This window comes from Suillus clintonianus, assembly GCF_016758775.1.
Source record: "Suillus clintonianus strain FC179 chromosome Unknown DEU56scaffold_66, whole genome shotgun sequence".
In the NCBI taxonomy this organism is placed as follows: Eukaryota; Fungi; Basidiomycota; class Agaricomycetes; order Boletales; family Suillaceae; genus Suillus; species Suillus clintonianus.
This window is the reverse complement of record NW_024539290.1, coordinates 102,892-130,799: the sequence shown is the minus strand read 5'-3', so window position 1 is coordinate 130,799 and position 27,908 is coordinate 102,892. Positions and strand designations below refer to the sequence as shown.

The following is a 27,908-nucleotide window of genomic DNA, read 5'->3' as shown; positions in this document are numbered from 1 at the left end:
TCCCCACGTCTAGATCTCACAGATCTCATACTTTGTTAACAGCAATTGTCATTGTTTGGCTGTAATCAATTTATTGTGGGCTATAAGACGTATCTGCCTGATATGCACGCATCATATCGTTTGCACAATTCGTCACTTCGCCTCTGAGTTCACTACTAAGCGACAGGTTCTTGACTGCATTGCCTCAATGCCTTTGTCAATATCGTACGCCGCCCAACCTTATCCCGAGTGTCGCGTATCCTTAATACTAACCTGCGCTCCCACAGCAGCAACAAGCTCAAAAGGTCTGTGGATTATCCCGCCGCCGAAGGGTTGATTGGCTGATGTCCTATCAGCTCTCTTCGTGGTGTTCAAAGCCCATCCATCTTTGGCTTGGGTAAAGGGTCAAATGATGTTAGTTACCTCGTCGGTTGCTCTTCCTAACAACTGGCGCTAATGATACAATTTCAAATGTATAGTCAAACCCTCAAGGCGACGCATCCCCCGGTGAGGTAAGTGTCTCAACGTCCTAGGAAAGAAAGTCGTTGAGGTATTACAATCCCAGCTACCAGCACCAGAACAGGATGGTGCCGAAGTCCAAAGCCCCTCTTCGGGTTCTCCTACTTCGCCCCCCCAAGTCTCACCTACGAACTCCATGCTCCCATCCTACGAGCAGCCGCTTAGCGACGAGACCAGGGCTAAGAAACAACAAGAGCTTTTTGACAGCGTCATCGACGATACGCTCAGTACCATCCCTCTTCGCCTCATCGACACAAAGTCGGGCAAGTTGTGCACCGCCGGAGAACTCTACGCTCTTTTTAAAGAGTCTCACAGCTACAAGGAAGTTGAGACGAAGATTCTCAGGGCCTCTGAGAAGGAAATGAAGACAGTTGTTAATGCCTTCTTCGAATTCGCTATGTTCTCCCATCGTTGGGGAGCTGCTGATGATGAGCCTACGTATCAACACATCAAGGACGCCCCGAGCATCTACGATCTGCAAACACCACCGGAAATCTTTAAGTTACAACAATTTTGCAAGATCGCCAGGGAGAACCAATTCCGATGGGCTTGGAGCGATACGTGTTGTATCGACAAGGCCAACAACGTCGAGCTCCAGGAGTCTATCATCTCCATGTTCTCGTGGTATCGGCTGTCGTCTGTCACCATCACCTACCTTTCAGACGTCACCGACGAAGAAAGCTTCAGACATAGTGTATGGTTCACCCGCGGATGGACGCTACAAGAGCTCATTGCGCCTCGGCTCGTCTGGTTCTACAAGAAGGATTGGACGCCATATATCGATAGCAAGCAGAACCACAAGGATGACCCTCAAGTCGCCAAGATTATAACTCAGACCACGTTTGTCGAGCGTGACGTCCTCATCAATTTTGTACCTGGTTTGAGAGATGTCGGCCCAGCTGAAGTCAAGAAGAGGATGAGCTGGCTCGCGTCCAGGAGGACGACCAAGATCGAAGATATGGCATACTGCATGATGGGTAAGTTTTCGTGCCACGTGTACGGTGATTGTCTCATGGCCCTCTGATTTACAGGGATTTTTGGTGTTCATATGCCAGTCATGTACGGGGAGAAGAAGAACGCTTTTGTTCGCCTTCAAAAAGAGATCATGAACCTCACAGAAGACCTGTCGCTATTTGACTGGGTCGGAGAACCTTCAGAGCTCCATTCGTACTTCGCATCGCACCCCCGCTGTTTCGCGAAATCTGCGGCTGAACGCAAGGGGGACTCGTCAAAGCTCCCTGATATCAGGTTGTACAAGACGTCCAAGGGCCTTACCAGTGGTATTACCGCCTCCATTATCCGAAATGTCAAAAGACTCCTTCTTGACCCTCCTCACGGTCATTTCATCGCTAATGGGAAGATGAACATGCCGCTGTTTGTTCACGAGGTTGTGACCATGACACCCATTGGAACGACAAACCCTCCCACTCTTAATGACCACGACTTGATCAGCTACCATGTCAAGGCCGAAGGTCTTACTGAGATGACGATCACGACTCACCAAGTTCTACCCCGTATGGACGAGGAAGATTCTCCCAGCTACCGTCTTATTCGGATGTGGGAAGTCAACCTTATTCCGCCGGAAGACACCGCGGAAACTGAGGAAGCTGGCGCCGGAGATGAAGAGCGCAATGAAGAGTCTGGAAAGACCTCTAGCTGGCTGGGCAGATCGTCGGCCATGCTAACAGACGCTGTCACAACTGCAGTGTCTCAGAACTCAGCTGTCATGTTCTTGTCTCGTCTGCAGGAACCTTTTGTCGCACAGCTGCTGATAAGGAGGAAGCAAGATGGGCCTTACGAGAGAGTGGGAACGACGGAGCGGTTGATAGCGAAGCCTTCATCAGGCTCTGTCAACTTTCGGGGGGTCAAGACACTGGTTGTTCGTTAATTTGAATCACACTGTATGTTGCATGTAGTTCTACGGTAGTCCTGTGTAAGAGCAGCTCAGATCAAGGTTTCCTGTGTCTATCATTCATGATCGATCCAAGCCCAGCGCGGAATCAAATGTGGAGCTCTTGCCAACGTTGCCATTACGATGCTTGGTCAAGTCGTCCATCAAGGAATATCTTGCTTGCCTTGGGAGTAGCTCGAGATTTCCGACGACCTTCTCGTAAAGTGCGGATGGCTTCATCGAGGTCACCACGACCAATAGATGCCGAACGTTCGTGGGTGCCGACAGTGAGGTTGTGTGAGTGATCACTTTGTGCCTTGACGGTCTGTGTGGCGATGAACCGCGGAAATGCAGAGCTGGATGACGTGGGTCCTCTTACCTCTTCGGAGTTAGTTCGTGTTGTAGACGTCATCTTCCCCTGAGCTAAGTCAGGGGCCTTCTTCTGTGCCTTATCGTGTATTTCCAAAGCGGCTTTCTGACCAAAAAATTTGAAGTAATAACTTCCCAGTGGGCTACAAAGATGCGTACCTGTAAAGATGATGAAAAGGAGCAAATCATCCCAAAGAAGTCGTCTGGCTTTGGTCCCTCTGGCGAATCCAGGTCTTCACCATAGTAAGAGAAGAGAGCTCGTAAGTCTGTTCCAACGAGGACAGCCATCTTATCAAGCGCGTCGACGCTTTGCGCTACTTCAAGAGAAAATGGCTGACGTTTCTCGGGCATCAAACCGCGAGCTCCTTTGAGAATAATCAACATTCACCTGCATGATTGTCACAAACTGGTCGTTATCGGAGGGTATGCGAATCTGCTTTAGCAGACTGATTTCTTCCTTGACCTTATCCAGCGACGTGAGTAAAGACTGGACATTCTGTTGTAACGTTGGGAAGGAGACTAAGAGGGACGGCATAAGAGTGGTCACAAAAATGTTGGACGAAATGGCCACTTACTGCGGGCAGCTGATTCCACACTAGGCATTTCATCGATGAAAAGTGCAAGTGATGGATCGGTACGAATAATAACTCGTGCAACATAGTGCAGGAGAGTGGGGCACTCTGAGCTACCCTTCGCCGTCCTTGTTTCTTTCATCTGTAACACAATGCACATCGACCGGATGTCGTCAAGAAAGTGTTGCGAACTTACCTTCATGAGCGCCTCCAGACGAAACCCACGGGCACCTCCACGAAAGCTGGACCCATTTAATGCGTTCCCAACTGTGAGAACAGCCTACAATCCTCGTCATTGGCTCTGAATCGCAGATGCGGTACCGAGCGCACCTGTAATGTCGACTTGAAACGTGCAGATGCTCGTAATTCTTTACAAGCATCATGAACGGTTTTCAGATCCGGACGAATTTCCTCGATCTCGAGTTCGAGCTTCTGACGATATATCGTGCACTCTAGCCGCTGCGGAAGTCTCGGAATCGTCATAATCTAACAGACTGACTTGAATTGCAAACCAAGGAGTCGCGAACAGCACTTACGACACTCAGATATTGATCAGCCGTCGCTAGCTTGCTTACATCTCCGAAATCCTTTATACGAGCGATCTTATCAAGGACATTTAAGAGGTTGGAGTAGAGCGAGAAGGCAGTCAGTAATAACGGACCTCTTCCGGAGATGGTAGCTGCTTGCTGATGGCTTTCAAGTTATCGATGGACAGTTTGTCATCGAGATTTAGCAGAGCTTGACGTATTTCAGGAGAGGTCATTTTAAACCGCGAGAGCATGATAGCTAGAGAACGTAATTTGTCAATTGCCTTGCGACGATTTCGATGAACAAACCGATATTATTAGCGCGAGTAATATCCAGAAGGGTCGTAACACTTTGTTTCCGGGTGGGATTTGCGGTTTTGGGAGGTGAGTTCGGTGTATTATCTATTGTGAACGTCGCTTCAAGGTCATCTAGCTTGAAATCCAGTGATATCGACGATTCCGCCCAGACTGTGGTGCCGCAGTTCTGATTATTGATTTTTGTCCAGAAGAATGGCTTCAATCTTGGTCCGGTGGCCTTGGCTTTATTTCCTATCCTGATTGCAGATCCATTCGGTGGGGGTGGGGGTGGAAGTGGAGTTCCGGGGGGTCCTGGTGGCAACTGAGCTAGTGAATCGTTGAGCGGGAGAGGCGGCGGGGGTGGAGGCGGTGGTGGAGGTGGTGGAGGTGACGAAAGTGCAGAACCTGAAGAAGTAAATGATGGGGGAGGAGGCGGCGGAGGCGGTGGTGGTGGAGGAGGAGGAGCAGGAGGAGCAGGAGGAGCAGGAGCAGGAAGAGCAGGAGCAGGAGAGGGAAAGGTAGCCTGATTGACGTCCTTGGACTCCATAGGAGGGGACTCTTTGCGCTGTGGAACAGTCCACGGAGGTGGAGGTGGAGGCGGCGGCGGCGGCGGCGGAGGGACGCCGGTCGCATTCGATACTGCACTGACATCTGTTTCTTCGGGCGTTCGTAGAATCGCTCTATACTTTAAACCTTGCGGTGGAGGTGGAGGGGGCGCATTCCGAGATTTGAACTCTATTTCTGACATAGGTGTTGATTTCGTAGCTAATAACTGCTTGAGGCCTGAAACCTCCGCCTTCAGTGCTGTGAGTTCGTTATCTCGCTTGGCAAGATTCTCGATGGTGCGGCTCGCAATGAGCTGAGCGTCCATGTCCGAAGCTCTTTCCTCTTCCCTCGTTTGAAAGCGTGAGTACACTGATTCAAGAGCGCGTTTAAGGTATAAAACCTCCTTGTCTTTAGCGGAAAGAGTGTCACTCATTTTACCCAACTGGGATTCAGAGTCAGGCGCACAACTTATAGGTTATGGACAGATGACATACCTGAAGCTGCATTTTGTTCATTTCTTCGTGGAGGGAGTGAAACCTTGCCCTTTCGCGTTCTTTCCTTGCTTGCTCCTCCTGAATAAGATTTGTGAACAGCTGTTCATCGAAGTGAGTTTAAATAACCTACAGCATCGTGCGCGTTGTTCGAAATTTGAGAATTCAAGCGGTCAAGTTCCGCCTGTAGTTGAGTAACTTCCTTCTCCTTCTGCATCAGCCGTTGAACAAGTCTGTTCTGTCGCAAAATCAGTTTGACTATGACAGCTGATATGACAGTGATCGCACCTCATTTCCTCCTTTGCTAGGAGAACTCGGCTTCTGCTGATTTGATCCTGCGCGTTGTTCAAGCCTTGTCTTGAGTGCCGAGTTCTTCGTCGTATATGTGAAATCATTAACAAAACTGAGTTTGGATGCACACACCTCCTGAATTAGATCATCTATTTGGACGCGAAGACTTTCCAGCTCGTGCTTCATCTTCGATGATGCCCTACCATCGACGGCATCTATGCTTATACCTTGGCCAGTAATGGGCCGTACTGCATCAAGAAACCTCGTAATCAGAGGGATCCAGCCCAAGCCACTATATGGAGAGTAAGTGTGCTTCAAGACACGCCACGAACCAACGCTTACACATCATCTGCAGTAGAGATCTGATCCAAAAACGTATCCACTATAGCTAGTTGATCAACTTTGAGGTTCCTGTCACGCCCGTCAAGTCATGTTATTAACTTTCTGAAAGAGGACTTACAACTCAGCGTCACTCTTCACGATAGAAGACAAGCGGCGCAAGATACTCATTAATATAAATCCGAGCTCCACGTCGCTCGCACTTTGTAGAAGATCATCCAGAAAGATATCTGATTCAGAGCGCTCCCGTCCGCGACCCCCACCGCCCCACACAGCTTTTCGCGTTTGCTCTCGAAGATCTTCTTCATCCTCGTACTTCTCCTCCATGTAAAGATCCAGTTGAGTCAGTAAAGAGTCCGGCGGTTTCGTATAGCGGAGAGTCTAGACAATGGATTCAGTTTCATACAAAGCGGTACGATGACGAGGCAGATCATTTCTTACCACTATGGCTTCATTCAAGCCTCGCCGCCCAAACTCTTCACGCAACAAAATGCGGTCTTCCAGGGACTCAGGACAGTTTGTGAGCGCATTGATGAGGGCCATGAAAGCAGTTCGTGCCTCCCATATACCATCCTCATCAGGTAAGGAGGCGCCGTTGGCTGCAGCGTCATTACTCTGGCCATCTGATATACGCAAAGCAGCGACCAGAGACTCGAAGCGGTACAGTTCATCATAGGCGATGCGGTATTCTGACAATGCCGCCATAACGGCCTTGTGACCCTGGTTGAGCGAAACTACACAGATCGCGGCAAGAAGTTCTGCAGAAAGCGTCCGTGTCTTTAGAGAGGCGGCGTAAAGGGAATACGCTATATGAGTAATGATTGTAGAAGACGACAAAACGCTGTCAAATCCGGCCTAAAAACGGATCAGGTATGAAGCCTAGTCGAACAAAGATCACGTTTACCTGAGTATTGAGGAGTACCCTGAGGCACTTGATAATCTCCAGTAGTACTGTGCTTTCCATGTCCGCTAGGACCCTCCTCTTCCCGCCCTTGCCGACGAGCACTGCGAGCGCGCCACCCATTGCGTTCATCCCATCTTCCGCAACAAAATCCTCGATCCACGGTAACTTTGTAGTAGATAGATGTACTCGGAGGGAAATGAGATGTTTGACGAGCCGAGAATCCGTCTTCATTCTGCGCAAGCCGTCCACATATCGCTTCGCAGATATCGCACTCTCTGTTTCTATGCTCTTCTCTCCACCTGAAGACGTCCACCAGTTGCCGAACATACTGCCAGTAGTCTGTGATTGCAGGGGTTGCATCGTCTCCGCGACTTTGTCAGATTCGCCGCTAGATCGGTTGGGATCGGGAGATAAGACTTGTGGTGCAGCGGTGCTTGTGCCCCAAGTCGCCATGGAGAATCGCTTCAGTATTCCTGAGTCGCCCGTTAGCTGGGGAACCAAACGAGGGAGGAAAGCTCCCCCGCCAGAAGCTCCCAGTGTGGCTTGTGTAGACTGAGATAGTCGAGGAGTCTTCCCGTCGAGAGTCGGATGGAAAGCCCGTTCTTGTTCCATAATCTGCCATTTCTTAGCAGCCGGTAATAGGTGCATCTTGTCTCTTGCGTCTCCTTTCAATGCCATGTGATCCTATCAATGAAATGAAGCCGTGGTTATAGACAGAGAGGTGCAGGCTTACGAGGCAACGTTCGAACTCGGCTCGATCTATCTCCAGTATTTCTTCTTCTGGAATACTTAATTGCGATACCGACGTAATGCTTGCACCAGTATGTTGCTGGACGAGGACCGGATCGCTCACGCTCTTGCGTTTCTTGGACGACGGTGGCGAGGCAGGAGGTGTCGACTGCTGCCACGCAAACATACTCGTGATTGAACCACGCCAATCTGGAGAAGCTGGTCGTGTGGTGCCAGGATCCACCGTCAAGGCATCGAGAGTAGACTTCTTCTGCTTTGCGGTACCCTGTACATCATCCTCTTCTACTTGCATCTCCTCAAAACGCTTCAAGGTGTCTTCGGAAGGCTGCATGGAGGATGGTGAAAGAGCTTGCGGGCGAAGATACCATTCCTCTGGTACGCAGAACCGCCATATAGGCTTCTGGTGGGAATTCGCCGAGGATGCCTGGACAAGGTCAGATAATACCAATGAAGATGACATCCTCGAAGCTAGGAAGGAGGCATATGATATGATGAGTGAGCATTACACTGCAAAACAACACATCACTCTCACCGCCTTCCTCAATGACGTACTCAATGCTACCCCCTCCGGCCATTGGTAAACTCTTAGCAAGGCCCAAGTCCTCAACCACAGAACGAATGACATCCTCTACAATTGAACTCCGAGCATAATACACCGTCCAAATAAACCCGTCATGAATCTCGGGCACGCGCATAAATGAGAGAGACAATGACAGAGCCGCGTGTAGCGAAACCAAGCGTAGTGCTGGGGAATGCAAATGGGATGTCAGAGGAAACGTGGAGAAGTGTCTCTGAGACGCATTTATCGCTAGATCGTCTGATTTTTCCAGCAAAGGAGCTATGGGAGTCGACGGGTCGATGATGCCTGAGTCATGAGGACGAAGTAGTAAGTTCCAAAACCAAGCAAGGCACTGTGCGCGGGATTACTCACCATCCCCAAGAGCTTCGAGTTCTGCCTCTTCCCATTTACGACCCTTCGGTTGGCTACGAACGTGCTGCAGGGCCCAGCCAGTATCCTGGAACTCACCGAGGATGCCAGATATCACTTCCTCCTGAACGGTAAGTACCCCGATAAGGTCCTGGGCAAGTGCCTTGGATGATACGCTGAGGTGGTGAAGAGATCCGTTAGCCAACAGGACGGGTACTATGAGTGAGACATCCGCCATGACAGTCCAGATATTTTATGATCGTGTCAATCACTTCATCCAGTTCGATCGCCCGACGATGGCCAGTGGAAGCCGGTTAAGTATGTTACAACGCCTGAGCTCGTATCACTTAGTCTAGTCCTGCCTGTCGTGACGGATTCCGGAGCTTCAAAGCTTCAAGTACTGGGACAACAGGTCATGGGAACAAGATATCCATTCTGGCATGGCCATGAGGGAAATACTATTATAATGCGCGGGGGGTGTAGTGACCGTGTCTTGATAGGACAATGTATGATAATGCGATGAGCAGCACCAATTGCAATCATCGTTACAGTCAAACTAAGATTGAGTGAAAGACAAGTTCTTAGTGAAAGCTCAACACAATGTCTCTTTTTACTTAGTCAGCATTGATGCTTTGGCGAAGCTCTGCCTAGGGGCTAAGATCGATGAGGAAAATGTAATGAATACAACAAGCAAGACAACAAGGTGGGCTACGTATGCGACAGATGTGACGGTCGAAAAAATGGCAACAAAATCATGCCACAGACGACGTGCCCTCCGTATCCACCGACGGATGCACCATATAATACACTCTCACATTTTCCCCATCTTGTGTGCTGGACGGCTGAGCCGGCGCAGACCCATCCGTCGTCGACTCTGGCAATGAGTCTTGAACATCACCACGCACTTCAATGAGGTAGTTGTCCTATCAAGTCATGAGCATAGATGACGAGACAAAACCGCACGAGATTTTCTTACCTTCACCAACTTCCTCAGAAGCTTCGAGATGAGCTCCTTCTCATATTCCAGCTCATCAACATCTTGAATCTCCGCCTCCTTCAGCTCCAAATACCAATCAATCAGTTCATCACGGTCGACACCCCGCCCAGTCTCACGCTCAACTGCAGACAGATGCAGAACTACAAGGCTCTGCAGCGTCATGTATTTGTCGTGCGTTATGATCATCCTTCTCTTTGCGGCAGGGGCAGGCGGTGGTGCAACATCTGGCACCATGCTGCCTGCGCGAGACGTTGATGATGGTCCAGCACCACTGCTCGTAGCGGTGCGGTTCAAGCCCATACCCAAAGAGCTTTCTTCCTCCATCTGGTCCATTGCGTCCATCTCCGCTGCGCTCATCTCGATGTCTTGGCTCTCTTCCACCGCATCCGAGGTCTCGTTCGCAGGTGCGTTCCGTGCCTCCCGCTCGCCCTCAAGCTCTTCCTCATCGAAATCGATATCGTCTTGTTCGACGTGGATGATACTCTGCCGCAGAAGAGTATATGCTTCTCGCACGAAGACAGGCGTGATCTCTGCTGTGCAATTAGCACGAGCGATAGCTTCGCTCAGGCGGATCATGGACTCGAGTTGACGAACAGTGATCCTGTAGGAATGACGCCCTGCTCCTGTTGCGTCATCCTGTCGGAGGATGCGGTACTTCTCTACGAGGATATCGGCAGCCTCTGGAGTCAGCTGCACAAAAGGTTAGCAATATACAACAGACTTCATATTTGGTCCTACCTTGGGATTAAACGTCCTGGCGTATCGGATGTACCGCTGCAGAGCCTCCGTGCTGAACTCCGGGTTAATAGCCTCATCCTGGAATCGATGCACATTCACGATATGCTTTGCAATGTTCAAGTCCGTCTTCTCATCGCACTCATCGAGTACAACAAAGAAAAGATCGAACCTGCTCATAATCGGGGCGCTCATAGCGACGTTAGCTCTTAGCGTCCGCTTGCGATCGTAGCGTCCACCAATAGGGTTAGCTGCCGCGAGGATACTCGTGCGCGCATTGAGCGTTGCGTGGATGCCCGCTTTTGCAATGGAGATCGTCTGCTGTTCCATCGCTTCATGAATAGCAACTTGATCGGAAATGTCCATCTTGTCGAATTCATCGATGGCGCAAATGCCATTGTCGGCGAGCATGAGCGCACCAGCTTCGATCGTGAAGTCGCCAGTTTCTTCATCTTTAACAACGGCGGCTGTCAAACCTGCTGCTGATGAGGCTTTGCCGGATGTATAGACTGCTCGCGGGAGAAAAGAGCAAATATATCTGTTGGGATATTAACAGTGATTTTTGTTATATCAATGGCTGAAACGCACTTCAAGAATTGCGATTTCGACGTAGAAGGATCGCCGACAATGCAGATGTTAATGTCTCCGCGGAGGTGCATGCCCTCGGCTGTTTGCTTGTGAACGCCGCCCATGAGCTGCAGAAGAAGGCCTTTTTTGACGATTTCGTGTCCGTATACGGTGGGCGCAATACTCTCCACCAGCCGGGAGTATATGTGATCCGAGTCGATCATGCTCTTGAGCTCATCAAATTCGGGCTCGGTCAGAGAACGTAGGAATGCCTGTCCATCCTCCTCGCCCTCCTCTTCTTCTCCACGAACATTAGTGCCACCCTAAAGGGAAAATTAAGATTCTTTAACTTGAACACAGGAATATATACATACCCTGCCATCAGCATCGTGCACCATGCATGCTAGGAATGCAGTCTTGTACTGCAAGTCTCGCACGCCGAGGCTCTTGAGACCTGTAACACCACTTCCACCCACACCGCCTGTTGCAGTGTTGGCGCCGCTCTTGCTCGCTTCACGCATTAGCTCCGCTTTGTTTCCACCTGGCAGTCCAAGCTGGCTAACATCCGGGACAACAATAAAGGTTCCAGTGAAAACACATTTATCTCCTGCCTTGGCACGTTCGACAAGTTCAGAACGAAGAATGACGTCCAGAGATCTAGGCATGGATCCAGTGGGTATTTCGGATGGATTTTCCTGTATGCGGACCTTTTGCCAGTCCGTAAATTTGGAGGTGTCGATTTGAAGCTGCCATGCGACGCGGTTTCCACACGTAGGATTAGGACAGAGACTTGGCTGGACGTATATAAGCGCATACACCCATGTATCTTTGTTGAATACAACGTTACCTCGGTGTATTTAAATTGCTGCTCTATTTCGTTGACAAGACCACCGCAGACTTCACAGATGAAACTACCGTAAAGAAGTTCAGGCCTCACTTCGCTAGTGCGAGTGACAGTGCCGCTGATGCTCATCAGGGTGCCTATCTTGTCGGTTCTTAGATCACGGATGCCAGACACTAGAGGTAGATGATAGAATGCGATGTTGAATTCTCGTGACTGAAGGTTTGCAGAGTCGGTTGTAGCAGCGGTGGGATTGATCTTGAGGTACTCGGGCTCATACTCTGCGACGAGATTGTGCAGGGCGCGACGGAGGTAGGGAAGGAAACGGTAATACTGCTTCTGAATCGCGTCTGCAAGAACGTCATCTTTTTGTAGGAGGTGGGTAAAGTCGACATAGAGGGTGGTTATTTCGTATTCGCGCATAGTGTGGATTTGCTGGATGTAGATCAATTCGCCCTCGATGACCTCTGGAAGGTCGCCATCGGATGCAGGTGTTGAGGCCAGTGCGACCTCCTCAGTGAACCTGCAGAAACAGATCAGAACACACAAGATATATACCGATGTAACCTACGTCTTTAAGAAAGTCTCAAAGCTCTCAGACACGCTCTCGCCGACAGCATCTCGAACGAGTGGGACATCACCGTTTTGCTGATTTCTGGGTCGCCTTCTCCGTCTCGCAGTGGCACCGTCTTCCTCCGCCTCCTGAGCTTCGTCGTCGTTAAATGCAAGTGCATCAGACGTTGGTCTCCTGCCTGTAGATCTGGGTGTTCCATTAGAAGAAGACATGGTGGCCATGGGAGCGCTGCTTGGTGGCAACGACGACCTGGGTGCTGGCGGCGAGGATGGCTCGTCGATATCCATATCTACAGAAATTGAAGAAAATTGTAACCAGAGATCGAAAGTTGGTAGAAACAAGTATAAGTACTTTGATCGCGACGCGTAGAGAAATCAAACACGAGTCAGCCTGCCCTCAAGCGTGACATGTCACATCTATGACAAGAACACGTGATGAAAAGTCACGCTTACAATGCCTCAACTAATTAATGGTCTCGCGTAGTGCGACGCACGACGCATTCTGGGCCACTGCAATGTCAGCTCTGTCAACGAGAAATGCAAAATTCAGTGTTCTATGTCCTAGCTTTGTCTGCTGGTTGTCGTGCAGGTAAATAGGGGTTTTCGTCATATATAATCAGTTATGATGCAAAATTAGCACTTGAACGGATGCATTTGCGAATATTTCTGTCAAAATCGTCTGTCCTGACTCCTTCAAACCAACCCCCCATCTCGTTACCGATGACTGCCGCCGACTCCGGTCTAGAGCCTCTCGATCCCGCATACGTGGCAGATGTACTTTCCAGACCTCCTTTCGTTCAGATCCCGGGCGTATGCAACGTCCGCGATCTAGGCTCGTATCCTACCGCAACTCCAGACGTAGTCACAAAGCCCGGTTTTGCCTATCGCTCAGCAGAGCTCTCCAGCATCACCGAAGAAGGTCGATTCTCCAATTCCAATTCTTCTTGATATACGTTAACTCATTCCAACCCAAGGCGCACGGAAAATGGCCTCGCTCGGAATCTTGACTGTCTTTGATCTACGATCAGATCCGGAGATGAAGAAGTATAGCTCTCCAATACCTACCATCGAGGACGTAGAGGTCATCCCCACGCCCGTGTTCAAGAGCGAGGATTACAGTCCAGAAAAGCTCGCCAAGTGCGTACGTGCTGCCACCGTGCCACTCCAGTTATCACTGACCATTCTGAAGGAGGTTTGAGCTCTATGCAACTGGAACAACAGAGGTATGCGGCTTGATCAAATATTCTATCATACGATCGAACTCCTGCAGGCTTTCATGATCCTATACTCCCAAATACTAGAACACGGCGGGCCCGCATTCGGTACCATTCTACGTCATGTCCGGGACAAACCAAACTCTCCTTTCATCTTTCACTGCACGGGTTCGTTCATCCTTCTTTTTTCATCTTCTTGGTAGTTTCTCATTTTCTATCAGCGGGAAAAGATCGGACAGGAATTATCGCTGCCATCCTTCTCAAGGTAAAGCACTGCCCTTAGTCCCCTCGACATCACAACTCAATCCTTACAGCTAGCAGGCGTAGACAACCACTTCATCTCACAAGATTACTCCCTCACACGAGTCGGGCGCGAACCAGACCGCGCCAAGGTCCTAGAAAGACTCTCGAAAGAGCCTTTGTTCGCTGCCAATTCTGAAGCTGCAATGCGCATGCTTACATCTCGGTATGCGAAATCCAATTTCTCCAATACTGATCCTCAACGCCTTTCTTAAGATACGAGACCATGCGAGCCTTCTTCAATCTCTTGGAAGAGAAGTTTGGCGGCGTAGAGACGTATGTCAAGACCTATACCGGGCTAACAGACGAAGACCTGCAAACCATCCGTTCAAACCTTGTCGTCCCAACAAAGTCTCGGATGTAGATATCATGATCTCTGTCTTTCTCTCACACACACACGCTTGTCACTTACGTCGCATCATATGGCTTGTGCTCGTCACCACTGCCCCATCATGTTATCCATCATTGTTGAGTATCCATCATTAGAGTATCACGTGCATATAAGCACGTACTGAATGTCCACTGCAAACCGAACCAATCAAAGCATGTAAACCTAATCACCCCTTCCTGGGTCCCACTACAGGTAAGCCCAGAGTCCGCCTCGTTCTCTGCTGCATTACCCCCGGCGTCGTCGCACCCTGCAACGTGCTCGCCAGCAGCCCATTCTGCCTCGCCTTTGGATTCAGCGGGCTCAGTGCAGGCTTCGGCGGGATAATCGGCATTGGGAGGTCACCTGTCACTCGCCGCCGCATCGGGGGTTTAGCCGATGCAGGCGGTGAGAGCGGTGCAATGGTGATATCATCTTGAGATGATGAATTCCCAAGATCCTGACGTCGCGCTTTCTCGTGTTTGCTTTGCAAAGCGCGGAAATGATTGAGAAGTTCTTGCCATTTTATCTCATCGCGGCCAAGCTTGGAGCGTGAGGCGATGGGGTTAGGTGTTCTAGAATTTGTTATCATTAGCTCATGATGACAGGAGAAGTGCGTAAACTTACGATTTTGGGGCAATGTGGAGGAAGCCGGCAGAGTTGACTGCGTTGAGACGGTTACGGAGTGAAACGAAAGCGGTGGATTGTGGGAGCAGCATGAGCAACCCGTACAGGCACTTGAACAAGTAGGGGTAACGCTCGGGTTCGAGGAGTTGAAGGCGCAGGTCTTCCGGAACATTCAGCCCCTGATTCATCTCATTGACAAAGAACTCACAGGTGAACACGGGAGATTCGATCAGCTGCACCAATTTGTCAACCTGGACAAGGAGTGGAACGGTGATCTCCAAATCAGCGCTGGTGTAACATCGTCAGCAACGATCAAACGCATCATGTAACCCAAACTCACAAGATAGATAACAAATTTGATGCATGCTCGTAAGCCTGCGCAAGCAGGCACAACGAAAACACTGCAACCGCATTATGGCACCATGACCTGTAGAGCGTGGTAAACAGTGCCTGGCCATCTTGCTGCACATGATATTCATCAGTCAAGGCATCAAACAAGGATGAGACCAACCAACCCTTGTCTCAAGGCTCTTCAGCCGTTTTCGGAACTCCGCCAATTCAGGCGAAGTGATCAAGATCATATTCAGCTTCTGCACGATCTCACTTGCAAACTCCAGATCCTGTATAATACCAGTCAGTTAACATCACACCAAGGAACCACCAAAGAACCACCAACCTCTTCTTTCTCTAGAATCTCCGCAAACGTCTTATATATCCTCTCCGTATTGAGATTGAGACATAGCTGGCGAATGATAAGACTGCCGCGGGCCTCAAGGAGCTTCCTATCTGTGCTGAAGAGCTCGAGAAGGTTCATCATGAAGACCTTGAAGTAGCTCTCTTCCGAGGAAGATGATATTTGCGCGAGAAGCTGCAGGTCATGCTTGATAACCTAACGAAAGAATGAGTCACACGATGCAAATCGATAAACATTTGAGTACCTCTTCGGACGAATCCGACAAAGTCTTCAGCAACGCCGGGAAAGTACCATCATCCATGGCAAGAATCTAATAATATCCTCAGTTTGCACATCCTCCTGATGGATTCAAGCGTACCTTCTTCGGCGCTTTCTGGTGCAGCATTATGAGCCACTTCAGTGCAGCAACCCTTGTTTGCTCATGCTCGCTCAAAAACTGTACCGTCAGTTCATTCACTGTCGCCTGATAATTAAACTGGTCTGCTTCCTCTTGCACCGGCGAAGGAGGGGTTGGAGCAGGAGCAGGCGGTGGTGGTGGTGGCAGCGGCGGCGGAGCACCCGGTACACTATTTGATGACATGCGTGAATGAGGTCTGCTCGAAGATTCCGTGACAGTGGTTTGCATTGTCCCTGAGCGAGGACGCTGAGTCACGGTGGATGAAGACGATGGCTGATTATCGCCCATTGACTCGGGAGACGAGGCTTCCCTGGACGGCGGCTGTACAGTTGTTTGAACAGTTGTTGGCCGTGAAGGTTGGGGAATTTGGGTTGGGGAAGTTGTTACCGCAATTGACTTGTCCGCTGTGTTCTGTCGGGAAGGGCCCTCCACTGGCCCGGGGAGGTTTTGGATGACGTTCGAAAGTAGCTTGTTAGTCCGGAGGGCAGCCGACTGGATCATCGGGACATGGTGTGCTAGATTCGGGAGTATGGCAGGAATAAGACGGGGTGTGAAAGGTACCATAACATCGGGCACAAAGGTCAAGAACTCGGCAAGCCAACGAAGGGCTGTAGATTGTTGAATTTCGTCGTCTGCGCACGCAAGGATAAGAACGATGTAGTGTTAGCTTGGACGAAAACAGCTCACGTTGATTGTCAAGTTGTTGTATGAGAATTTCTATGATAGCTGCATAGTCTATCCGCACACCTTGCCCAGGAATCAACGCTGCACGGAGAGTGAGTAGTTTCAACGAACTCGCTGGATGAATGCCTACCTCCGGTGCTACGGTAGTCTTCTGATTTATGTTCGTCCTTCAAACTGTACTCTCCATCATGATCGTGGCCAAAGTCACTCTCAGGGATGAAAAGTGCGCGTTCAGAGTGAGACATCGTGATATCAGGAAGCTTCTCTTCTGAGCGTCGTAGAAAGGAGGACTCCGCGTGTTCTTCTTTGCGTTGACGAACCATACTGACGTCTCTGATTTCACGTAGGAAATCGGCAAGAATGTTTTCTGTGGCTACGCGCACATCCTCGGTGGGGTCTGACATGTACTTCCTGGACGTGCATCAGCGAGGAACTTCGACCACAAACCTTTCAAACTCACAGGAGGCCATCTAGGAACTCTGGGAGGTATGTTATAAGTTCGAGCTCTGGGACTGAGTCGAGCACCGTTATCCATGATACCAGGTAGCTCCTCGTGAATGGGCTAAGAACATATATCCTGTCTTGCAGAAGTGGAATGAAGCGCGCAAGGGAGAAAGCCTTCTTCTGAACAGGTACATTTTCTCCTAGGGATCGGTCATCGGGGTAAGCGACAAGGATACTCTGCTCCTCAGAATCGAATTGGTCACGAATCCTCTCCGTCTCTGGATACTGCGGAATATACACTGAAGCTGTCTCTGCCACGATATCCTTCAGAAGTCGATCAAGCAGCTCTGCCCCATTCTTGACCGATAGCTCTGAATCAGCAGCTAGCTGAGAAGTTCGGCTCAGTCGAAATGCAAAACTTGACGAGGAGCTATCGCACTTTACTGAGGGCGTCGAATATAGGGTTGAAATAAACAAGAACTTCGCCCTTGGACACCTTGGCGATGTTGTACAGACATTCGGCGGAGAAATATCGTATCCTGTTTTCTGGATCGGTAAAGCATGCCAGCACAGGTTCAATGAATTTCTCCATGTACGGGGCGACGTCCACGCCGAGGGCAATGGCTGTACCAGCGAGGCCAATAAGCCCCCCATTCCTGATGTGAAGGGGATTTGACGGATTGCTGAACATATCCACAAGCTGTTCAATGATCTGGGTTATACGACGTTGGTCACTTTGCTGGTGGCATTCCCGAATCTGCCTGAGAGAACGGTCAACACATTATTATGAACTGCGAGCGATCATAACTACTTCTCTAATTCGAGAGCGGCTGCCTTTCTCTTCTCATAAATCTTGTCCACGAGCTGCTTTGCCACAGTGGTGTCTACAAGACAGAGTCAAGTAGACATTTGACTGTGAGTAAAGGACTTACCCATGACTCTGGTTGCGCTCCCTGCAGTTTACAATACAGCTGACAGTACAGATGGCAAATGAGGAGAGCGGCGTCAAGCCACCTCTGGAAGTTGAAACGTTGACGGGACAAACAGCGAGCGCACCGCGCCGCGTGCCTTGATGATATCTACATCACGTGATTCTCCAGACGCGGAAGTAATATTTGTTACTAGTCACTGTTTATGCTACATATCTTGGTGTGATTCTGGAGGAGGCAGCTAGCAACTATATAGTGCTAGTCTGGTTGTTTTCGTAGAACCGGCTAATCCCTTGAACCTGCTGCATTGCGCCGAGCGACGAAGAATCACTCGAGAAGTTGTGCATCATTTGATGTGATTTACAGAGAACTTCAGAAGCTATCTTCGCAAAATATCCGCTAGCACGGCACGTGCATTTTGTGCATTCGCACGTCCGCGGCTGAGCTGCATGACTTTACCCACGAGCTTGTTGAGAACTCGAGGATTGCCTTGGCGCACTACTTCCGCCTCTCCAGGAAGCGCTTCAATGGCTTCGACACACCATGCTCGAGTGGTGGAGTTATCATCTTCTGATACAGCTTCAAGAGAAAGTTCCTGTGCGATCACAGAGGGAGCTGAGGAAGACCGATTGGCGATGATATGCTTCAATATCGATTTCCCCGAAGTCCCTGGTAGTGACTTATAAATATGAAGCCGAACAAAATGAGAAGGCCTACCAGTAATTTTGCCATCCTGCACCAGGTCGATGAGTTCGCCTAGTTGCTCGACAGATACGGGATTATCGCTGAAGGTCTCTTTCCGAGCAGTCAACTGCCCAAGAAGCTCGTGCGTCATCCTGGGTGCAAATATATATGCATACAACTTCTCCAACCAGGGGAAAACCAGACAAACCAGTTGACAACGACTCTCGGATCCCTCTGTTCGGCGAGGGAGTCAAAGTAAGTCACAGCGCCCTTTCCGAGTTCGCCATCAAATCCAACCTCGCGGCCAGAGTCGACGGTCATGAGTACGTCTGTATCACGCTCAGATAAGCCAAGATTAAGTAAACGGGCACGAGTTGCATCAGGGAGGTCCGGCATGGTCTTGCGGATCGTCTCAATGTACTCCTATACGGAGTTTGAGGTGACATGAGCAGAATTACAAGCAGGCTGTTACCTCGGATATCAGCAATGGAGGGATATTCGGATCCGGCATGTATCTATAATCAGGGGAATCTTCCTTGCTTCTGAGCTTGAAAGTTTCGGCTTTGTTTTCATCAAATCCTCTAGTGTCCTGCGGCACAGGGCGGCCACTTTCGAGTAGCTCGATATGACGAAAGACCTCTGAAGCTGTTCGAACATTAGCGGCAATTCAGAATGGCTGCGCAAACAGTTTACTAACTGATCGCCATCATCATGAACTTCACGCTGTTGAGGTTTTTAACCTCGCAACGAGTGCCGTGCGGCTGTCCATGTTTGTTGACAGATACATTCACATCGCAGCGGAAGGAGCCCTGCAACAGATCAAATTAAGAGTGAATCATATTAACAGGAGACAGATGCCCCTACTTGCTCCATATTTCCATCACTTGAGCCAACACAGCGAAGGACGGCCTGCAATGTCCGAACATAATCTGCGGCCTCTTCGGGGGATCTACATATCAGGACTAAGTTTCCACAAGAGAATGATGTAGATCAAAGTAATTCACCGCATATCAGGCTCTGAAACTATCTCCATCAACCCTGAGCCAGCTCGATTTAGGTCAATAAGTGATGTACGTCGAAGCCCATCAAATGTGGATTTCGCCGTATCCTGTGTGTATTTCGGCTTCGGTTCACATACAAAACTCCGTCCGTCTTACCTGTTCAAGTTGAATCTGCGTGATTCCCACTGCAACATCGCCTTTGGAGAGTTTTATATAGCCCCCCGAAGCAAGCGGAGCTTATGAGAAGAAGAGGTTGTCGGTGCTTACACTCTACGGAATTGTGAGTTGAACTTACAGTAACGCTGAGTTATTTGATATCCTGCCGGGAGGTCAGGGTAAAAGTAGTGTTTCCTGTCGAACGCCGAATGGTATTGAACTTTCGAGTTCAGTGCTAACGCCGTTCGGACCGCTAACTCCACGCATTTTGGGTTCAATGTCTGAAACGCGAGGTCAGGTTGCACGCGGGGAGAACGGGTGAGGTAGGCCAACCGGCAGTGTTCCAGGGAACGCGGAATCAAACGCAGACACATTGGTATTAGGTGTCTCGCCCGGTCGAGATGTGAATGAGTCTGGGCATGTTGGATTATGTGAGAACGTGGTCACTGAACGGGAGGGACACACTGCGCACCCGAGAAGAGCTTGCGGCGAGACTTGATCTGGGCATGGACTTCAATACCTACAACTACTTGCCAGCCAGGCCAACGCTTGTCATGTATCTCTTCGCGAGTATGGATTTGCCGTAGACGCCAGAGCTGGTGCAGCTGGATAGAGCGCCATGGACAACGTCGGATGAGCATCAAAAGTATGACTTTCCTTTCTGAGAAAATTTCATTCTTGAATTAAATTAGCAGCTGATCATTGCATCATGATCACGGACTGTCATCAGGTGCAATCTGAACCAAATATAACGTAGGCTTGATGTAGGCTGTTCAAACCTGTGCGCTGATTCTATCGTAGAATGCTCATCCAGGCCGTACATCCTTGCTGAAGCGCTGATATCCCTCAACGTGTCCTATTCGCCGCCAAGGGCCGCTCGCTCTAACCTACTTCTATCAGTTTCCATACGGACGTGATAATCATCCTTGCATTTCAAGCATGGCCGCAAATCTCCGTACAAACCTCTGGTCAGTGATCCGACAAGATAGCGTCAGTACTACTGTCCGAGGGGAGGATGAAGAGGCTTTCCTCCCCGTTTACGAACCCCCTGTGGGAAGCAAAGTGTAACTTTGTGCCTCCGCATGGCTTCTTTCATCGCTGATTGATCTGCTCCAATGTGTACATATCCTTCGTGGTCTCGTTTATCTATGCGGTGTCAATCATTAATAGTAGATATCGGGGACCGCCTCTCGCACTGGCGAGATCTGCTACTACTTCAACACGGTGCGTGTGTGCCTATCCTTGTGGCTTTGTGGCTGCTAATCCAGCCCTCAGTTTCTCAGAGTCGTTTTTGCAGATGGACACACAAGAGACGGTGGTATACACCTACAACTTACTAGCTGGAAATGCTCCCCTGCAATTCTCCGTGCTGTACGTCCTCTTATCACATTTCCCCCATCGTTATGATTTACCTGAAATGGAAAAGCGTCGAACCCGAACCCGATCAACCAAACCACTACACCCTGTCCCTCTCAATGAAGGCTGGTCATGTTGAAAGAGCGCTCTGTGCTCCAGTCACCCTGAGACTATCAATAGACCCCCGGCGGCTGGACTTTTCTGTCTTGTAAGTCACGGCATGCCAAGCTCAACAGAAGACTTATTTCTTGCCAGCGTTTTCCCTCCACGAACGAGTTTACCGGCTGGTTGCCTGTACAACCTGCGCGTCTGGCTTAAGACTGCAGGTGTTGACCACCGGATATTTAGCGATAACGATCTCTGGGTCGGAAGAGACCCTGACTTTCGATCTGTTGGAGACGCTTGCTTTGCTGTATTGCGAAATGCAACGCAAGACATGCTGATATATCAGGGTGCCGTAGGTCATGCGCACGTTAGCTACATCATAAGGCTCGTCCCTTATATCGCCCTCCCTAACTTGACATCTTAATCCACTCAATATGAATTATGCAGGTGGAAGCTCGTGGAAGTCGGCCTATACAGTCTCTCCCTAGAGTACGAAGCCGGAGGCGCCGGACGAACACTTCTGCAAGATTGCTACATGAGACTAGACTGTGAACCCCAAATCGTCACATTCATGATCTAGTACGTCCCCCTTCCATAACGTCCATTCACAACCTCACCAATTTCCCCCAGCGCCATACCTGTAACCTCAACGCCCCCCGGCGCATCCCACCGCCTCCGCTTCTGGCTCCGCACACCTTTCGTATCACAATCCCCCGCCTCCTCTGCTGTCTCGCAGTCTGACTCTTACATCTATCAGCGCCTCTGGAAATCAGACGAGTTCAAGCTCGGCTCCGATCTCAACTTTGATGCACTGGGATCAAAACTTGCGATGGGCGTCCGTGATCCAGATTCGCCGCGAATAGAACGTGATCTTCCGTGTTTAAACCCCAGCCGACGCCGAAGCTCCCGGACACCTGCGAATGGGATTAGTGGCTCGTCAAGAAACCCTCTAGCACATGAACGTTGATCCCATGACTTTATTTATGAACAGACTATTTATGCCAGCTGCTTCTCATCTCACGATAGTTCATGTTTATATCATTTACATATTTACTTACATCCCACGTTTAACGTTGCGGAAAATTTATAGTTCATGCCTAAGTTACGATACAAAATTGTGTCTCTGGGTTTTAACTGAAATACAAGGAAAATATCGAAGCTGCCAAACTTGAATGCCAAGGCGAAGAGTGATTAAAATGAAAACTAGCGCGGATGCTGGGAAGGGACATGCAACAATAAAAGCCAACTGACATAAAGTGAAGCACTCATCCCACTGTACTGCGCTGTTGAGGTCTGAACGTTTGCCCAATGTATCTCGCCATGTGCTTCGGTCCCTGTAGAAAAAATGGATAAATAAACCAAACACCTGCAAGGATGGCCATGGCAATGAAGACTGGGCTGTAGTTCCAAGACAGCTGGTCTGTGAACCCCAGAACGAGCAAGCTGGAGCAAGGCTAGAGCTTGGTGAAGTTTGTTCAAGGGACCAACACCGCTGTGATGAGACCTTTCTATTGCGCTCCCGTGGCGACGGCAGCGTTTTCACCGAGGGGAAGTTGAGGTGTCTTGATTTCGCTGACAGCCCTGTTGATAGGAGCATATAGGCCATTGGTTTCGGCATGAAGTGTTGCACTTGAGAATGACAAGCCCGGAATACCATTCTCGCTATCTTGTGTCGTCTCCGATCTGCTGAGCGCGCAGCCACGCGGGATCAATGGTAAAAACATGTGAAAGAGTGTGTACCAACCGTCTCTTCTTGTTGGGCATATCAGGTGAAGTATTGCTCGACTTGCCCGATCCCTTCACATACATCGTAATGCAGATCAGTAATGCTCGAGCAAAATACCCAAACCACCCACTTTGCCTGTTTTCGGGCGTTTCAGCGCCTGTTTTGGTTGTCGCTCGCCTTCATCAAACACGTAGTCGGGAAGAGCAGAACTAGTAAAATGAGTGAGATCGGAAGGGATGACTTGCCGCATCAAATTGCACGACCTTTTGATGTTCCGCACCACAATTCCCATCGTATCCTCGTCGTACTTCTCCCACATCTTGACGAGCTTTGTAAACTCGGTGGTTGGATATGATATATCGAGCCTCCGCGGGCCCACAGCGCCAACTTCAAAACAGAAATGTAATGAGCGCACACATTCCGCGGGGAAACGTTATTGGAATCAATGACGTACGAGGCTTGGGTTCGATAAGAAGACCAATGTAGAAGGTGGTCGAGTGCACTGTACTCGCCCCGTCGTGGCCTTCAATGTCAGCTCTTGTTCGCTTGGCGATGACGTCTGAGATCTGTGCCTGTGCAACCTGTCTGACTTCCTCTTCCGTAACACAATGTGAGACTTGATCAAAGCCTTTGATGAATGGATGCGCGAGAATCAGTGAATCGACGTATTCAAGCTTCATGACCAATTGCCGTATCCTAGACTCGACGGTTCCTGCCCTAGACGTGACTTGCAGACTTGCGAAATATGTTATGGAAGGAGCGCTTACCATTTGATCTGCAGATCAGCAGTACCAGTTGATGCGATAACTTGAAGGTAGTATCGATACTTGTGGAAGAAGTCGTGTTTCTGGAAAAGTTCTGACCAACTTGCTGTGCCGACTATGACCTTGTCCACGATGTCTGCTCCTATACGACCTTGAGAATACCACAAAAGGCAGAATTACAAGGAGTACACTCACCTTTCTTGAACTCTTCGGTGACAATCATCTGTGTCGACGCTGTTACATTGTGAGTTGAGCACATTGCAGGATATGCGGGTGTGATGATAGGCATCCTATGAGATCGATCCGCAGGATAAAGCTATGGAAAGTACATGAAAAAGCGCCTGATTTGCTGTATAAGGAATAAAGCATACTTTTGGGTTCCAAACGCGAACTTGTAATGGTCCTTCTTCTATTTGTTTCAGCAGCACAGGTTGTGGCCATGACCTAGAAATCAATAGCATACACGCACACAGAAAGCACTTCCTTCAGCTGGCGCACCATTGGTACATGATAATGAAAAATCGGCTAACAATCGCCCCCGCAGTAGCATTGGGATATAATTGACATATTCGGGCGACGAGAATTGCCCATGCGACACCACCCAAGAACCCGTTTACGTTCGAGTAGATGGCTCTCCCTGGACGTGATGCATTAGCAGAGCCTCTCACCCAAAGTTATTCAGTAGTATCTCACGTTGGGCCCAGAGCTTGATGCATCGAAGTGAATCACGATAGACCTCAACATGGGGCACCAGACGCAGAATTTCATCATTCACCCGTGAACCTACGCACATATGAATATCGGATAATCGGTGAACAATATGGAATGCTGCACTTGCCTCCAAGACTTCGCACACATCGTTCGTCTAGATTTCGCAAGAGATTGTCATCCTTTAATGACAAATCATCTGGTATAGATGACAGCGCCAGACGAGCCATCAGGAAATCTAATGGTATTCCTGAGATTTTGGCCTTGACAATTGGAACGTACGCCTCAGGCACACCCTAATTATTATCATCATCAGTCCTTGTTGCAGTGAGACAAGCACTATTGGATCAAACTCACCGATACCTCCGTAGCCTCCTCCACTTCTCTAAGCATTGGCTCAAACTTTTCGAAAAAGTCTTCGCGAGATACATGTTTAGGAACAACGCAAAGAGTATCAATATCGGACCCGGGTCCATGAACGCCGAGACGGTATGAACCGAAGGTAAATATTTTCCCCCCAGCAGCGTTCGCAGCTGCTTCCGAAAGTCCGCGAGACAGAGACACCTCATACACAAATTTTTTGACGACGGCAGCTACACGTCCGAGCACCGTTTCCCTGCGAAAATCGAAAGCGACCTTAGCATCGCCTGCGTCTCCAAAGGATGCACTTGAAAAGGCTAGACACTACGAACAACCCAAGAACCATGAAATGCGTATCCAATGATCTTCAACGATAGCGCAGTGTCCACGAGATTCTCGGCGAGCCGGTTTTTGTCCGCGCATCGACGTTCAACGAAAGCAAAAAAGTATTGATCCTACCTGAGCCGGGCCTCCTCCATACTCTCAAAAGTTTTCTGTCTCCTCAGTTCCTCCATCAAGGTCGCTGTGACCTCCTTTTCCCTCTCAGTCGAGTCGGCCGTCGAGATTGGCGGTGTGACCCCAAGAAACCTAGGATAACTATCAGCTCAATAGTTAGATGACTGAAGTTTATATTTACCCTTTCTCCGTAGTCATGATTGCGTGAGGTCGAGACTTGAACGAACTTGCGGCTAAACTTGCGTCGAACGACTTGATCGTGTAGAGTTGCGGGCAATGGAATTGAAATCACCCGCGCCACCATTTCAGCAGGCTTAGTCATCCTTCAAGCGTCAAGCATTGCACAACATCAAAGCATAAATTGGACGAAACTCTATGGGTAGCATGAGAAGGTAGGGGTATGTACTAACGGAACTCGAAGGCAGCGGCGATATGAGCTTGATATACGCTATAAATAATACAATATAAAAGACAGGTAACGTCCCGATTGATGCAGGTAGGGAGCAGAGACACCCGATAATCTATCGTCAGAAGAGAGGAGCGGAAAGCACCGCATTACAATGAGAACAGGTGGTAAAAGAGTGGATAGAAGTAGGAAAGTACGATCGGAAGACTCAGAATTGCTCCTTGCTCCGAATATATCCATTCTGGACGTTTCTCGTAGCTTTGAAGTGAGAGCGATCCGCTGTGCGCTTGATGGCCCATTTACGAATATACCATGCAAGGAAGGCCACAAATAGGATGCCAGCAATGACGCCCAGCACGATACCGACTGTTGTACCAGTTGAAGAGTGACTACTCGTCGACGGCGAGGGTTCGGGAGGACTAAGAGGCGAGGAAGATGGGTTGCCACCGAATGGCCAGTAGTCTCCGCCATCAGGGGGGAGAACACAAGTTAAAGCGTCTCCATTGGTGTTATCCTGGAAGTCCGACTGGGTCGTGCTCTTCAAAGTGTTGTTGATATCAAGAACAAACGGTGCAGGAGAAGGTGTTGGGTCACCAGTAGAGCAGTTGGGACCCCGTGCTCCAATAAAAGAAGTGTTTCCAACGAGGACATTATTCTCTATCGTAAAATTGGTTGCAGACGATATGGCAATGCCGTAGCTGAATGCGCCAGTGAGCTCATTGTCAAGCACTGTCCCGCCAGTGCTAACGTTATTGAGATACTGATTCCCGAACCAGGTTCGGGGACCAATGGCAATTCCGATTCTGAGTGATTCTTGTCAGCACCTTGATGAGAAAATAAGGGAGCTCTCCGTACTTGATGATGACATCTTCGTTATTTGTACCCTTGGTGGCCGACCCTGTTTCAGTGCTAGTGGCGAACCCACCAGCGATGCTATTGTTGGTGACCACAACCCCCTTATAATCACCGCTAAAGGGTGCGACGTCAACCATGTTTATCCCTCCGAGCAATGTATTCTGCACCGTCGTGAGGAACCAACAAAAAGGCATGGAAAATGTACGCTTACAGTCTCGACCCAGATGGTGTTGTTTTCAACACGAGTCCCAGGAGAGCCAAAGAGTACGATGCCTCCATCCGTCGGATTGTTGATCATGTTGTTACGAACCAGGCTGTTTTGGCACGCCACACTGATTCCATCCGCCCACTGCTGGAAAAGATCGGATCCCGCGGGTCCAATATCGTTGTTCTGGACAGTAACATTGTTGCAATTCAAAGTACCCTCGGCGACATGGAGACATGACCAGCCCCTGGGGTCAAAAGAATGCACGTATTCGATAAGCTGGTCCGAGTTTGGACCACCCATTTCAATATTTGCGCCTCCGAGAGTGGGAGGGGCGCCAAGGCGCGTTCCATTTATCTGTGAGATGGTTAGCGTGAGGGAAAATAACGAAGCGCCTATGATTTTACCTGCACGTTTCGTAACCTCACTCCGTCACAATTAGCGCAAGTGCCATCGACGGCCGTTGTATGGCCAGTACCATTTGAGACAGGGCCGGCAACTACTAAGACAGCTCTGCTGTTATCAGTAGGATAACCGAGAGTGCTGATCTCTTGATTGGGCGCCGCAAAAAGAATGGGGGCTTGTATGAGGTATTGGGTGCTTGGACAGAGGTTTAACACATATCCTGAACCAGAGGAGTTGAGAAGTGTGTTTAGGCGGTCTGTAAGGGTGCTGTTTGGGTCAGCAGGCTCGCAGTTTGAGGTTGCACGAGGGATGGCCATCATTCTGGATCATTTCATGAGCAAAGAAGAAAAGGGCAGGCATGTAAAGTCTCATACTTGTGGAGATATTTGAGACGCATGGAGAGAGAAATCTACTTATTGGACGCGGAAATGAGAGGCCAAACCGATTCTAAAGACAAAGGTGCGACAAAAGCAAGGAGCCCCAGAAGGTGCGGAGTCGTGAAAACGTGAAGGAAAGGAGTGGAATAAGCACCCAACGGAGCGCTTTTCAATATAGAGCCGAGGCAAGGCAAACAGACTGCAGGCAATCGGCACTGCCAAGTAACGCGTAACGCCGCGTCGAGCATGTCATGACTGCCTAATCGAGAAATGTCATCATTGCGTAGTTACAGTTGTACGTTTGACGGTCAATCTTCCCCGTCAGCGTCAAACATACGATTCAACCACTTCGACGTCGTCTACGTAGGTCAGACGTTGTTCACTGAACCCTGCTCGAAGCTAAAGGTCAAATTTACAGACTATGTTGAAGATAACTTTTAATAGGCCATCTAGACCGTTCCTACAATCAGAAAGGCTATGTCAGTTCTCAGCTGCAGGAAGGCTAAGCTTGGAATCTGTCACCGGGCGTTTTGAAAATGTCTATGCAACGTTCATGATGATAAGCCCCAGGG

At 49.5% G+C, this 27,908-nt stretch overlaps 10 protein-coding genes across 10 annotated transcripts; 3 read left to right on the top strand and 7 right to left on the bottom strand.

The window, feature by feature from the left end:
• The first annotated feature begins 424 nt into the window (after positions 1 to 424).
• DEU56DRAFT_502818 (uncharacterized protein) lies at positions 425 to 2,428 on the top strand. The gene is made up of 2 exons (XM_041346539.1): positions 425 to 1,475; positions 1,530 to 2,428. Exons 1-2 carry the CDS (start codon positions 635 to 637, stop codon positions 2,384 to 2,386), a joined length of 1,698 nt encoding a protein of 565 aa, XP_041205760.1. The 5' UTR covers positions 425 to 634; the 3' UTR covers positions 2,387 to 2,428.
• A 26-nt stretch (positions 2,429 to 2,454) lies between these two features.
• DEU56DRAFT_818346 (uncharacterized protein) lies at positions 2,455 to 3,277 on the bottom strand. The gene is made up of 2 exons (XM_041353962.1): positions 2,918 to 3,277; positions 2,455 to 2,864 (listed from the first exon to the last, which is right to left on the bottom strand). Exons 1-2 carry the CDS (start codon positions 3,140 to 3,142, stop codon positions 2,529 to 2,531), a joined length of 561 nt encoding a protein of 186 aa, XP_041205759.1. The 5' UTR covers positions 3,143 to 3,277; the 3' UTR covers positions 2,455 to 2,528.
• Positions 3,278 to 3,724: 447 nt separating this feature from the next.
• DEU56DRAFT_502937 (uncharacterized protein) lies at positions 3,725 to 8,968 on the bottom strand. Its single transcript, XM_041346542.1, has 14 exons — positions 8,407 to 8,968; positions 8,008 to 8,340; positions 7,459 to 7,943; positions 6,726 to 7,409; positions 6,263 to 6,676; positions 5,943 to 6,202; positions 5,825 to 5,893; positions 5,615 to 5,774; positions 5,480 to 5,563; positions 5,325 to 5,429; positions 5,195 to 5,272; positions 4,167 to 5,142; positions 3,867 to 4,116; positions 3,725 to 3,816 (listed from the first exon to the last, which is right to left on the bottom strand). The coding sequence occupies exons 1-13, from the start codon at positions 8,639 to 8,641 to the stop codon at positions 3,977 to 3,979; spliced, it is 4,023 nt and encodes a 1,340-aa protein (XP_041205758.1). The 5' UTR covers positions 8,642 to 8,968; the 3' UTR covers positions 3,725 to 3,816; positions 3,867 to 3,976.
• Positions 8,969 to 9,037: 69 nt separating this feature from the next.
• On the bottom strand, positions 9,038 to 12,475 carry DEU56DRAFT_861247 (MCM2/3/5 family-domain-containing protein). Its single transcript, XM_041355332.1, has 7 exons — positions 12,115 to 12,475; positions 11,550 to 12,066; positions 11,077 to 11,496; positions 10,724 to 11,025; positions 10,139 to 10,673; positions 9,380 to 10,090; positions 9,038 to 9,326 (listed from the first exon to the last, which is right to left on the bottom strand). The coding sequence occupies exons 1-7, from the start codon at positions 12,402 to 12,404 to the stop codon at positions 9,156 to 9,158; spliced, it is 2,946 nt and encodes a 981-aa protein (XP_041205757.1). The 5' UTR covers positions 12,405 to 12,475; the 3' UTR covers positions 9,038 to 9,155.
• Positions 12,476 to 12,656: 181 nt separating this feature from the next.
• On the top strand, positions 12,657 to 14,091 carry DEU56DRAFT_502638 (protein-tyrosine phosphatase-like protein). Its single transcript, XM_041346535.1, has 8 exons — positions 12,657 to 12,705; positions 12,754 to 13,035; positions 13,091 to 13,253; positions 13,306 to 13,339; positions 13,387 to 13,498; positions 13,552 to 13,595; positions 13,645 to 13,796; positions 13,847 to 14,091. The coding sequence occupies exons 2-8, from the start codon at positions 12,765 to 12,767 to the stop codon at positions 13,992 to 13,994; spliced, it is 924 nt and encodes a 307-aa protein (XP_041205756.1). The 5' UTR covers positions 12,657 to 12,705; positions 12,754 to 12,764; the 3' UTR covers positions 13,995 to 14,091.
• Positions 14,092 to 14,151: 60 nt separating this feature from the next.
• On the bottom strand, positions 14,152 to 17,880 carry DEU56DRAFT_502685 (vacuolar protein 14 C-terminal Fig4p binding-domain-containing protein). Its single transcript, XM_041346536.1, has 14 exons — positions 17,776 to 17,880; positions 17,655 to 17,727; positions 17,283 to 17,604; positions 16,860 to 17,230; positions 16,530 to 16,810; positions 16,403 to 16,480; positions 15,677 to 16,347; positions 15,563 to 15,628; positions 15,301 to 15,513; positions 15,140 to 15,244; positions 14,965 to 15,086; positions 14,833 to 14,912; positions 14,625 to 14,784; positions 14,152 to 14,572 (listed from the first exon to the last, which is right to left on the bottom strand). The coding sequence occupies exons 1-14, from the start codon at positions 17,777 to 17,779 to the stop codon at positions 14,188 to 14,190; spliced, it is 2,931 nt and encodes a 976-aa protein (XP_041205755.1). The 5' UTR covers positions 17,780 to 17,880; the 3' UTR covers positions 14,152 to 14,187.
• Positions 17,881 to 17,945: 65 nt separating this feature from the next.
• On the bottom strand, positions 17,946 to 20,271 carry DEU56DRAFT_818332 (GatB/GatE catalytic domain-containing protein). The gene is made up of 11 exons (XM_041353961.1): positions 20,086 to 20,271; positions 19,947 to 20,026; positions 19,753 to 19,894; positions 19,614 to 19,693; positions 19,461 to 19,564; positions 19,321 to 19,405; positions 19,154 to 19,265; positions 18,929 to 19,101; positions 18,665 to 18,879; positions 18,490 to 18,608; positions 17,946 to 18,441 (listed from the first exon to the last, which is right to left on the bottom strand). The coding sequence occupies exons 1-11, from the start codon at positions 20,252 to 20,254 to the stop codon at positions 18,152 to 18,154; spliced, it is 1,569 nt and encodes a 522-aa protein (XP_041205754.1). The 5' UTR covers positions 20,255 to 20,271; the 3' UTR covers positions 17,946 to 18,151.
• A 383-nt stretch (positions 20,272 to 20,654) lies between these two features.
• Positions 20,655 to 22,136, top strand: DEU56DRAFT_818324 (uncharacterized protein). Its single transcript, XM_041353960.1, has 7 exons — positions 20,655 to 20,676; positions 20,738 to 20,837; positions 20,889 to 20,984; positions 21,040 to 21,177; positions 21,225 to 21,458; positions 21,522 to 21,653; positions 21,705 to 22,136. Exons 3-7 carry the CDS (start codon positions 20,911 to 20,913, stop codon positions 22,039 to 22,041), a joined length of 915 nt encoding a protein of 304 aa, XP_041205753.1. The 5' UTR covers positions 20,655 to 20,676; positions 20,738 to 20,837; positions 20,889 to 20,910; the 3' UTR covers positions 22,042 to 22,136.
• DEU56DRAFT_818316 (Poly(A) polymerase) lies at positions 22,137 to 25,362 on the bottom strand. Its single transcript, XM_041353959.1, has 14 exons — positions 25,270 to 25,362; positions 25,092 to 25,220; positions 24,630 to 24,888; positions 24,403 to 24,568; positions 24,258 to 24,347; positions 24,063 to 24,201; positions 23,936 to 24,008; positions 23,760 to 23,880; positions 23,568 to 23,706; positions 23,255 to 23,517; positions 23,064 to 23,187; positions 22,931 to 23,009; positions 22,819 to 22,871; positions 22,137 to 22,760 (listed from the first exon to the last, which is right to left on the bottom strand). The coding sequence occupies exons 1-14, from the start codon at positions 25,284 to 25,286 to the stop codon at positions 22,583 to 22,585; spliced, it is 1,830 nt and encodes a 609-aa protein (XP_041205752.1). The 5' UTR covers positions 25,287 to 25,362; the 3' UTR covers positions 22,137 to 22,582.
• Positions 25,363 to 25,429: 67 nt separating this feature from the next.
• DEU56DRAFT_861236 (uncharacterized protein) lies at positions 25,430 to 27,587 on the bottom strand. The gene is made up of 5 exons (XM_041355331.1): positions 27,334 to 27,587; positions 26,962 to 27,280; positions 26,561 to 26,911; positions 26,350 to 26,510; positions 25,430 to 26,297 (listed from the first exon to the last, which is right to left on the bottom strand). Exons 1-5 carry the CDS (start codon positions 27,354 to 27,356, stop codon positions 25,703 to 25,705), a joined length of 1,449 nt encoding a protein of 482 aa, XP_041205751.1. The 5' UTR covers positions 27,357 to 27,587; the 3' UTR covers positions 25,430 to 25,702.
• Positions 27,588 to 27,908: the final 321 nt, after the last annotated feature.

Bases quoted from the DNA above. Each gene is read 5' to 3' on its own strand.
- DEU56DRAFT_861236 (XM_041355331.1), bottom strand. From the start codon at position 27,356: ATGCGTCTCAAATATCTCCACAA. The intron at 27,281-27,333 runs GTATGAGACTTT...GAAATGATCCAG, and splicing joins CGTCTCAAATATCTCCACAA to AATGATGGCCATCCCTCGTG. The intron at 26,298-26,349 runs GTACGGAGAGCT...AGAATCACTCAG, and splicing joins AACGAAGATGTCATCATCAA to AATCGGAATTGCCATTGGTC.
- DEU56DRAFT_818332 (XM_041353961.1), bottom strand. From the start codon at position 20,254: ATGCTCATCCGACGTTGTCCATGGCGCTCTATCCAGCTGCACCAGCTC. The intron at 19,266-19,320 runs GTAGGGGCATCT...GATCTGTTGCAG, and splicing joins GTGATGGAAATATGGAGCAA to GGCTCCTTCCGCTGCGATGT. The intron at 19,102-19,153 runs GTTAGTAAACTG...ATGTTCGAACAG, and splicing joins GTTCATGATGATGGCGATCA to CTTCAGAGGTCTTTCGTCAT.
- DEU56DRAFT_502685 (XM_041346536.1), bottom strand. The intron at 17,605-17,654 runs GTAGTTATGATC...CCGTTCTCTCAG, and splicing joins GCCGCTCTCGAATTAGAGAA to GCAGATTCGGGAATGCCACC. The intron at 17,231-17,282 runs GTGCGATAGCTC...CGAACTTCTCAG, and splicing joins TATTCGACGCCCTCAGTAAA to CTAGCTGCTGATTCAGAGCT.
- DEU56DRAFT_818316 (XM_041353959.1), bottom strand. The intron at 24,009-24,062 runs GTGCGCCAGCTG...ATTGATTTCTAG, and splicing joins TTCATTATCATGTACCAATG to GTCATGGCCACAACCTGTGC. The intron at 22,872-22,930 runs GTGGGTGGTTTG...ATGTATGTGAAG, and splicing joins AACGCCCGAAAACAGGCAAA to GGATCGGGCAAGTCGAGCAA.
- DEU56DRAFT_502937 (XM_041346542.1), bottom strand. From the start codon at position 8,641: ATGGCGGATGTCTCACTCATAGTACCCGTCCTGTTGGCTAACGGATCT. The intron at 8,341-8,406 runs GTGAGTAATCCC...CTCATGACTCAG, and splicing joins ACTCGAAGCTCTTGGGGATG to GCATCATCGACCCGTCGACT. The intron at 5,775-5,824 runs GTAAGCGTTGGT...CTCTCCATATAG, and splicing joins ATCTCTACTGCAGATGATGT to TGGCTTGGGCTGGATCCCTC.
- DEU56DRAFT_502638 (XM_041346535.1), top strand. From the start codon at position 12,765: ATGCATTTGCGAATATTTCTGTCAAAATCGTCTGTCCTGACTCCTTCA. The intron at 13,254-13,305 runs GTGCGTACGTGC...ACCATTCTGAAG, and splicing joins AGTCCAGAAAAGCTCGCCAA to GAGGTTTGAGCTCTATGCAA. The intron at 13,596-13,644 runs GTAAAGCACTGC...CAATCCTTACAG, and splicing joins TCGCTGCCATCCTTCTCAAG to CTAGCAGGCGTAGACAACCA.
- DEU56DRAFT_818324 (XM_041353960.1), top strand. From the start codon at position 20,911: ATGGACACACAAGAGACGGTGGTATACACCTACAACTTACTAGCTGGA. The intron at 21,459-21,521 runs GCTCGTCCCTTA...TGAATTATGCAG, and splicing joins CACGTTAGCTACATCATAAG to GTGGAAGCTCGTGGAAGTCG. The intron at 21,654-21,704 runs GTACGTCCCCCT...AATTTCCCCCAG, and splicing joins ATCGTCACATTCATGATCTA to CGCCATACCTGTAACCTCAA.
- DEU56DRAFT_861247 (XM_041355332.1), bottom strand. From the start codon at position 12,404: ATGGATATCGACGAGCCATCCTCGCCGCCAGCACCCAGGTCGTCGTTG. The intron at 11,026-11,076 runs GTATGTATATAT...TTTTCCCTTTAG, and splicing joins TGCACGATGCTGATGGCAGG to GGTGGCACTAATGTTCGTGG. The intron at 10,674-10,723 runs GTGCGTTTCAGC...ATATCCCAACAG, and splicing joins TCGAAATCGCAATTCTTGAA to ATATATTTGCTCTTTTCTCC.
- DEU56DRAFT_502818 (XM_041346539.1), top strand. From the start codon at position 635: ATGCTCCCATCCTACGAGCAGCCGCTTAGCGACGAGACCAGGGCTAAG. The intron at 1,476-1,529 runs GTAAGTTTTCGT...TCTGATTTACAG, and splicing joins TATGGCATACTGCATGATGG to GGATTTTTGGTGTTCATATG.
- DEU56DRAFT_818346 (XM_041353962.1), bottom strand. From the start codon at position 3,142: ATGTTGATTATTCTCAAAGGAGCTCGCGGTTTGATGCCCGAGAAACGT. The intron at 2,865-2,917 runs GTACGCATCTTT...TTTTTTGGTCAG, and splicing joins CCTTTTCATCATCTTTACAG to AAAGCCGCTTTGGAAATACA.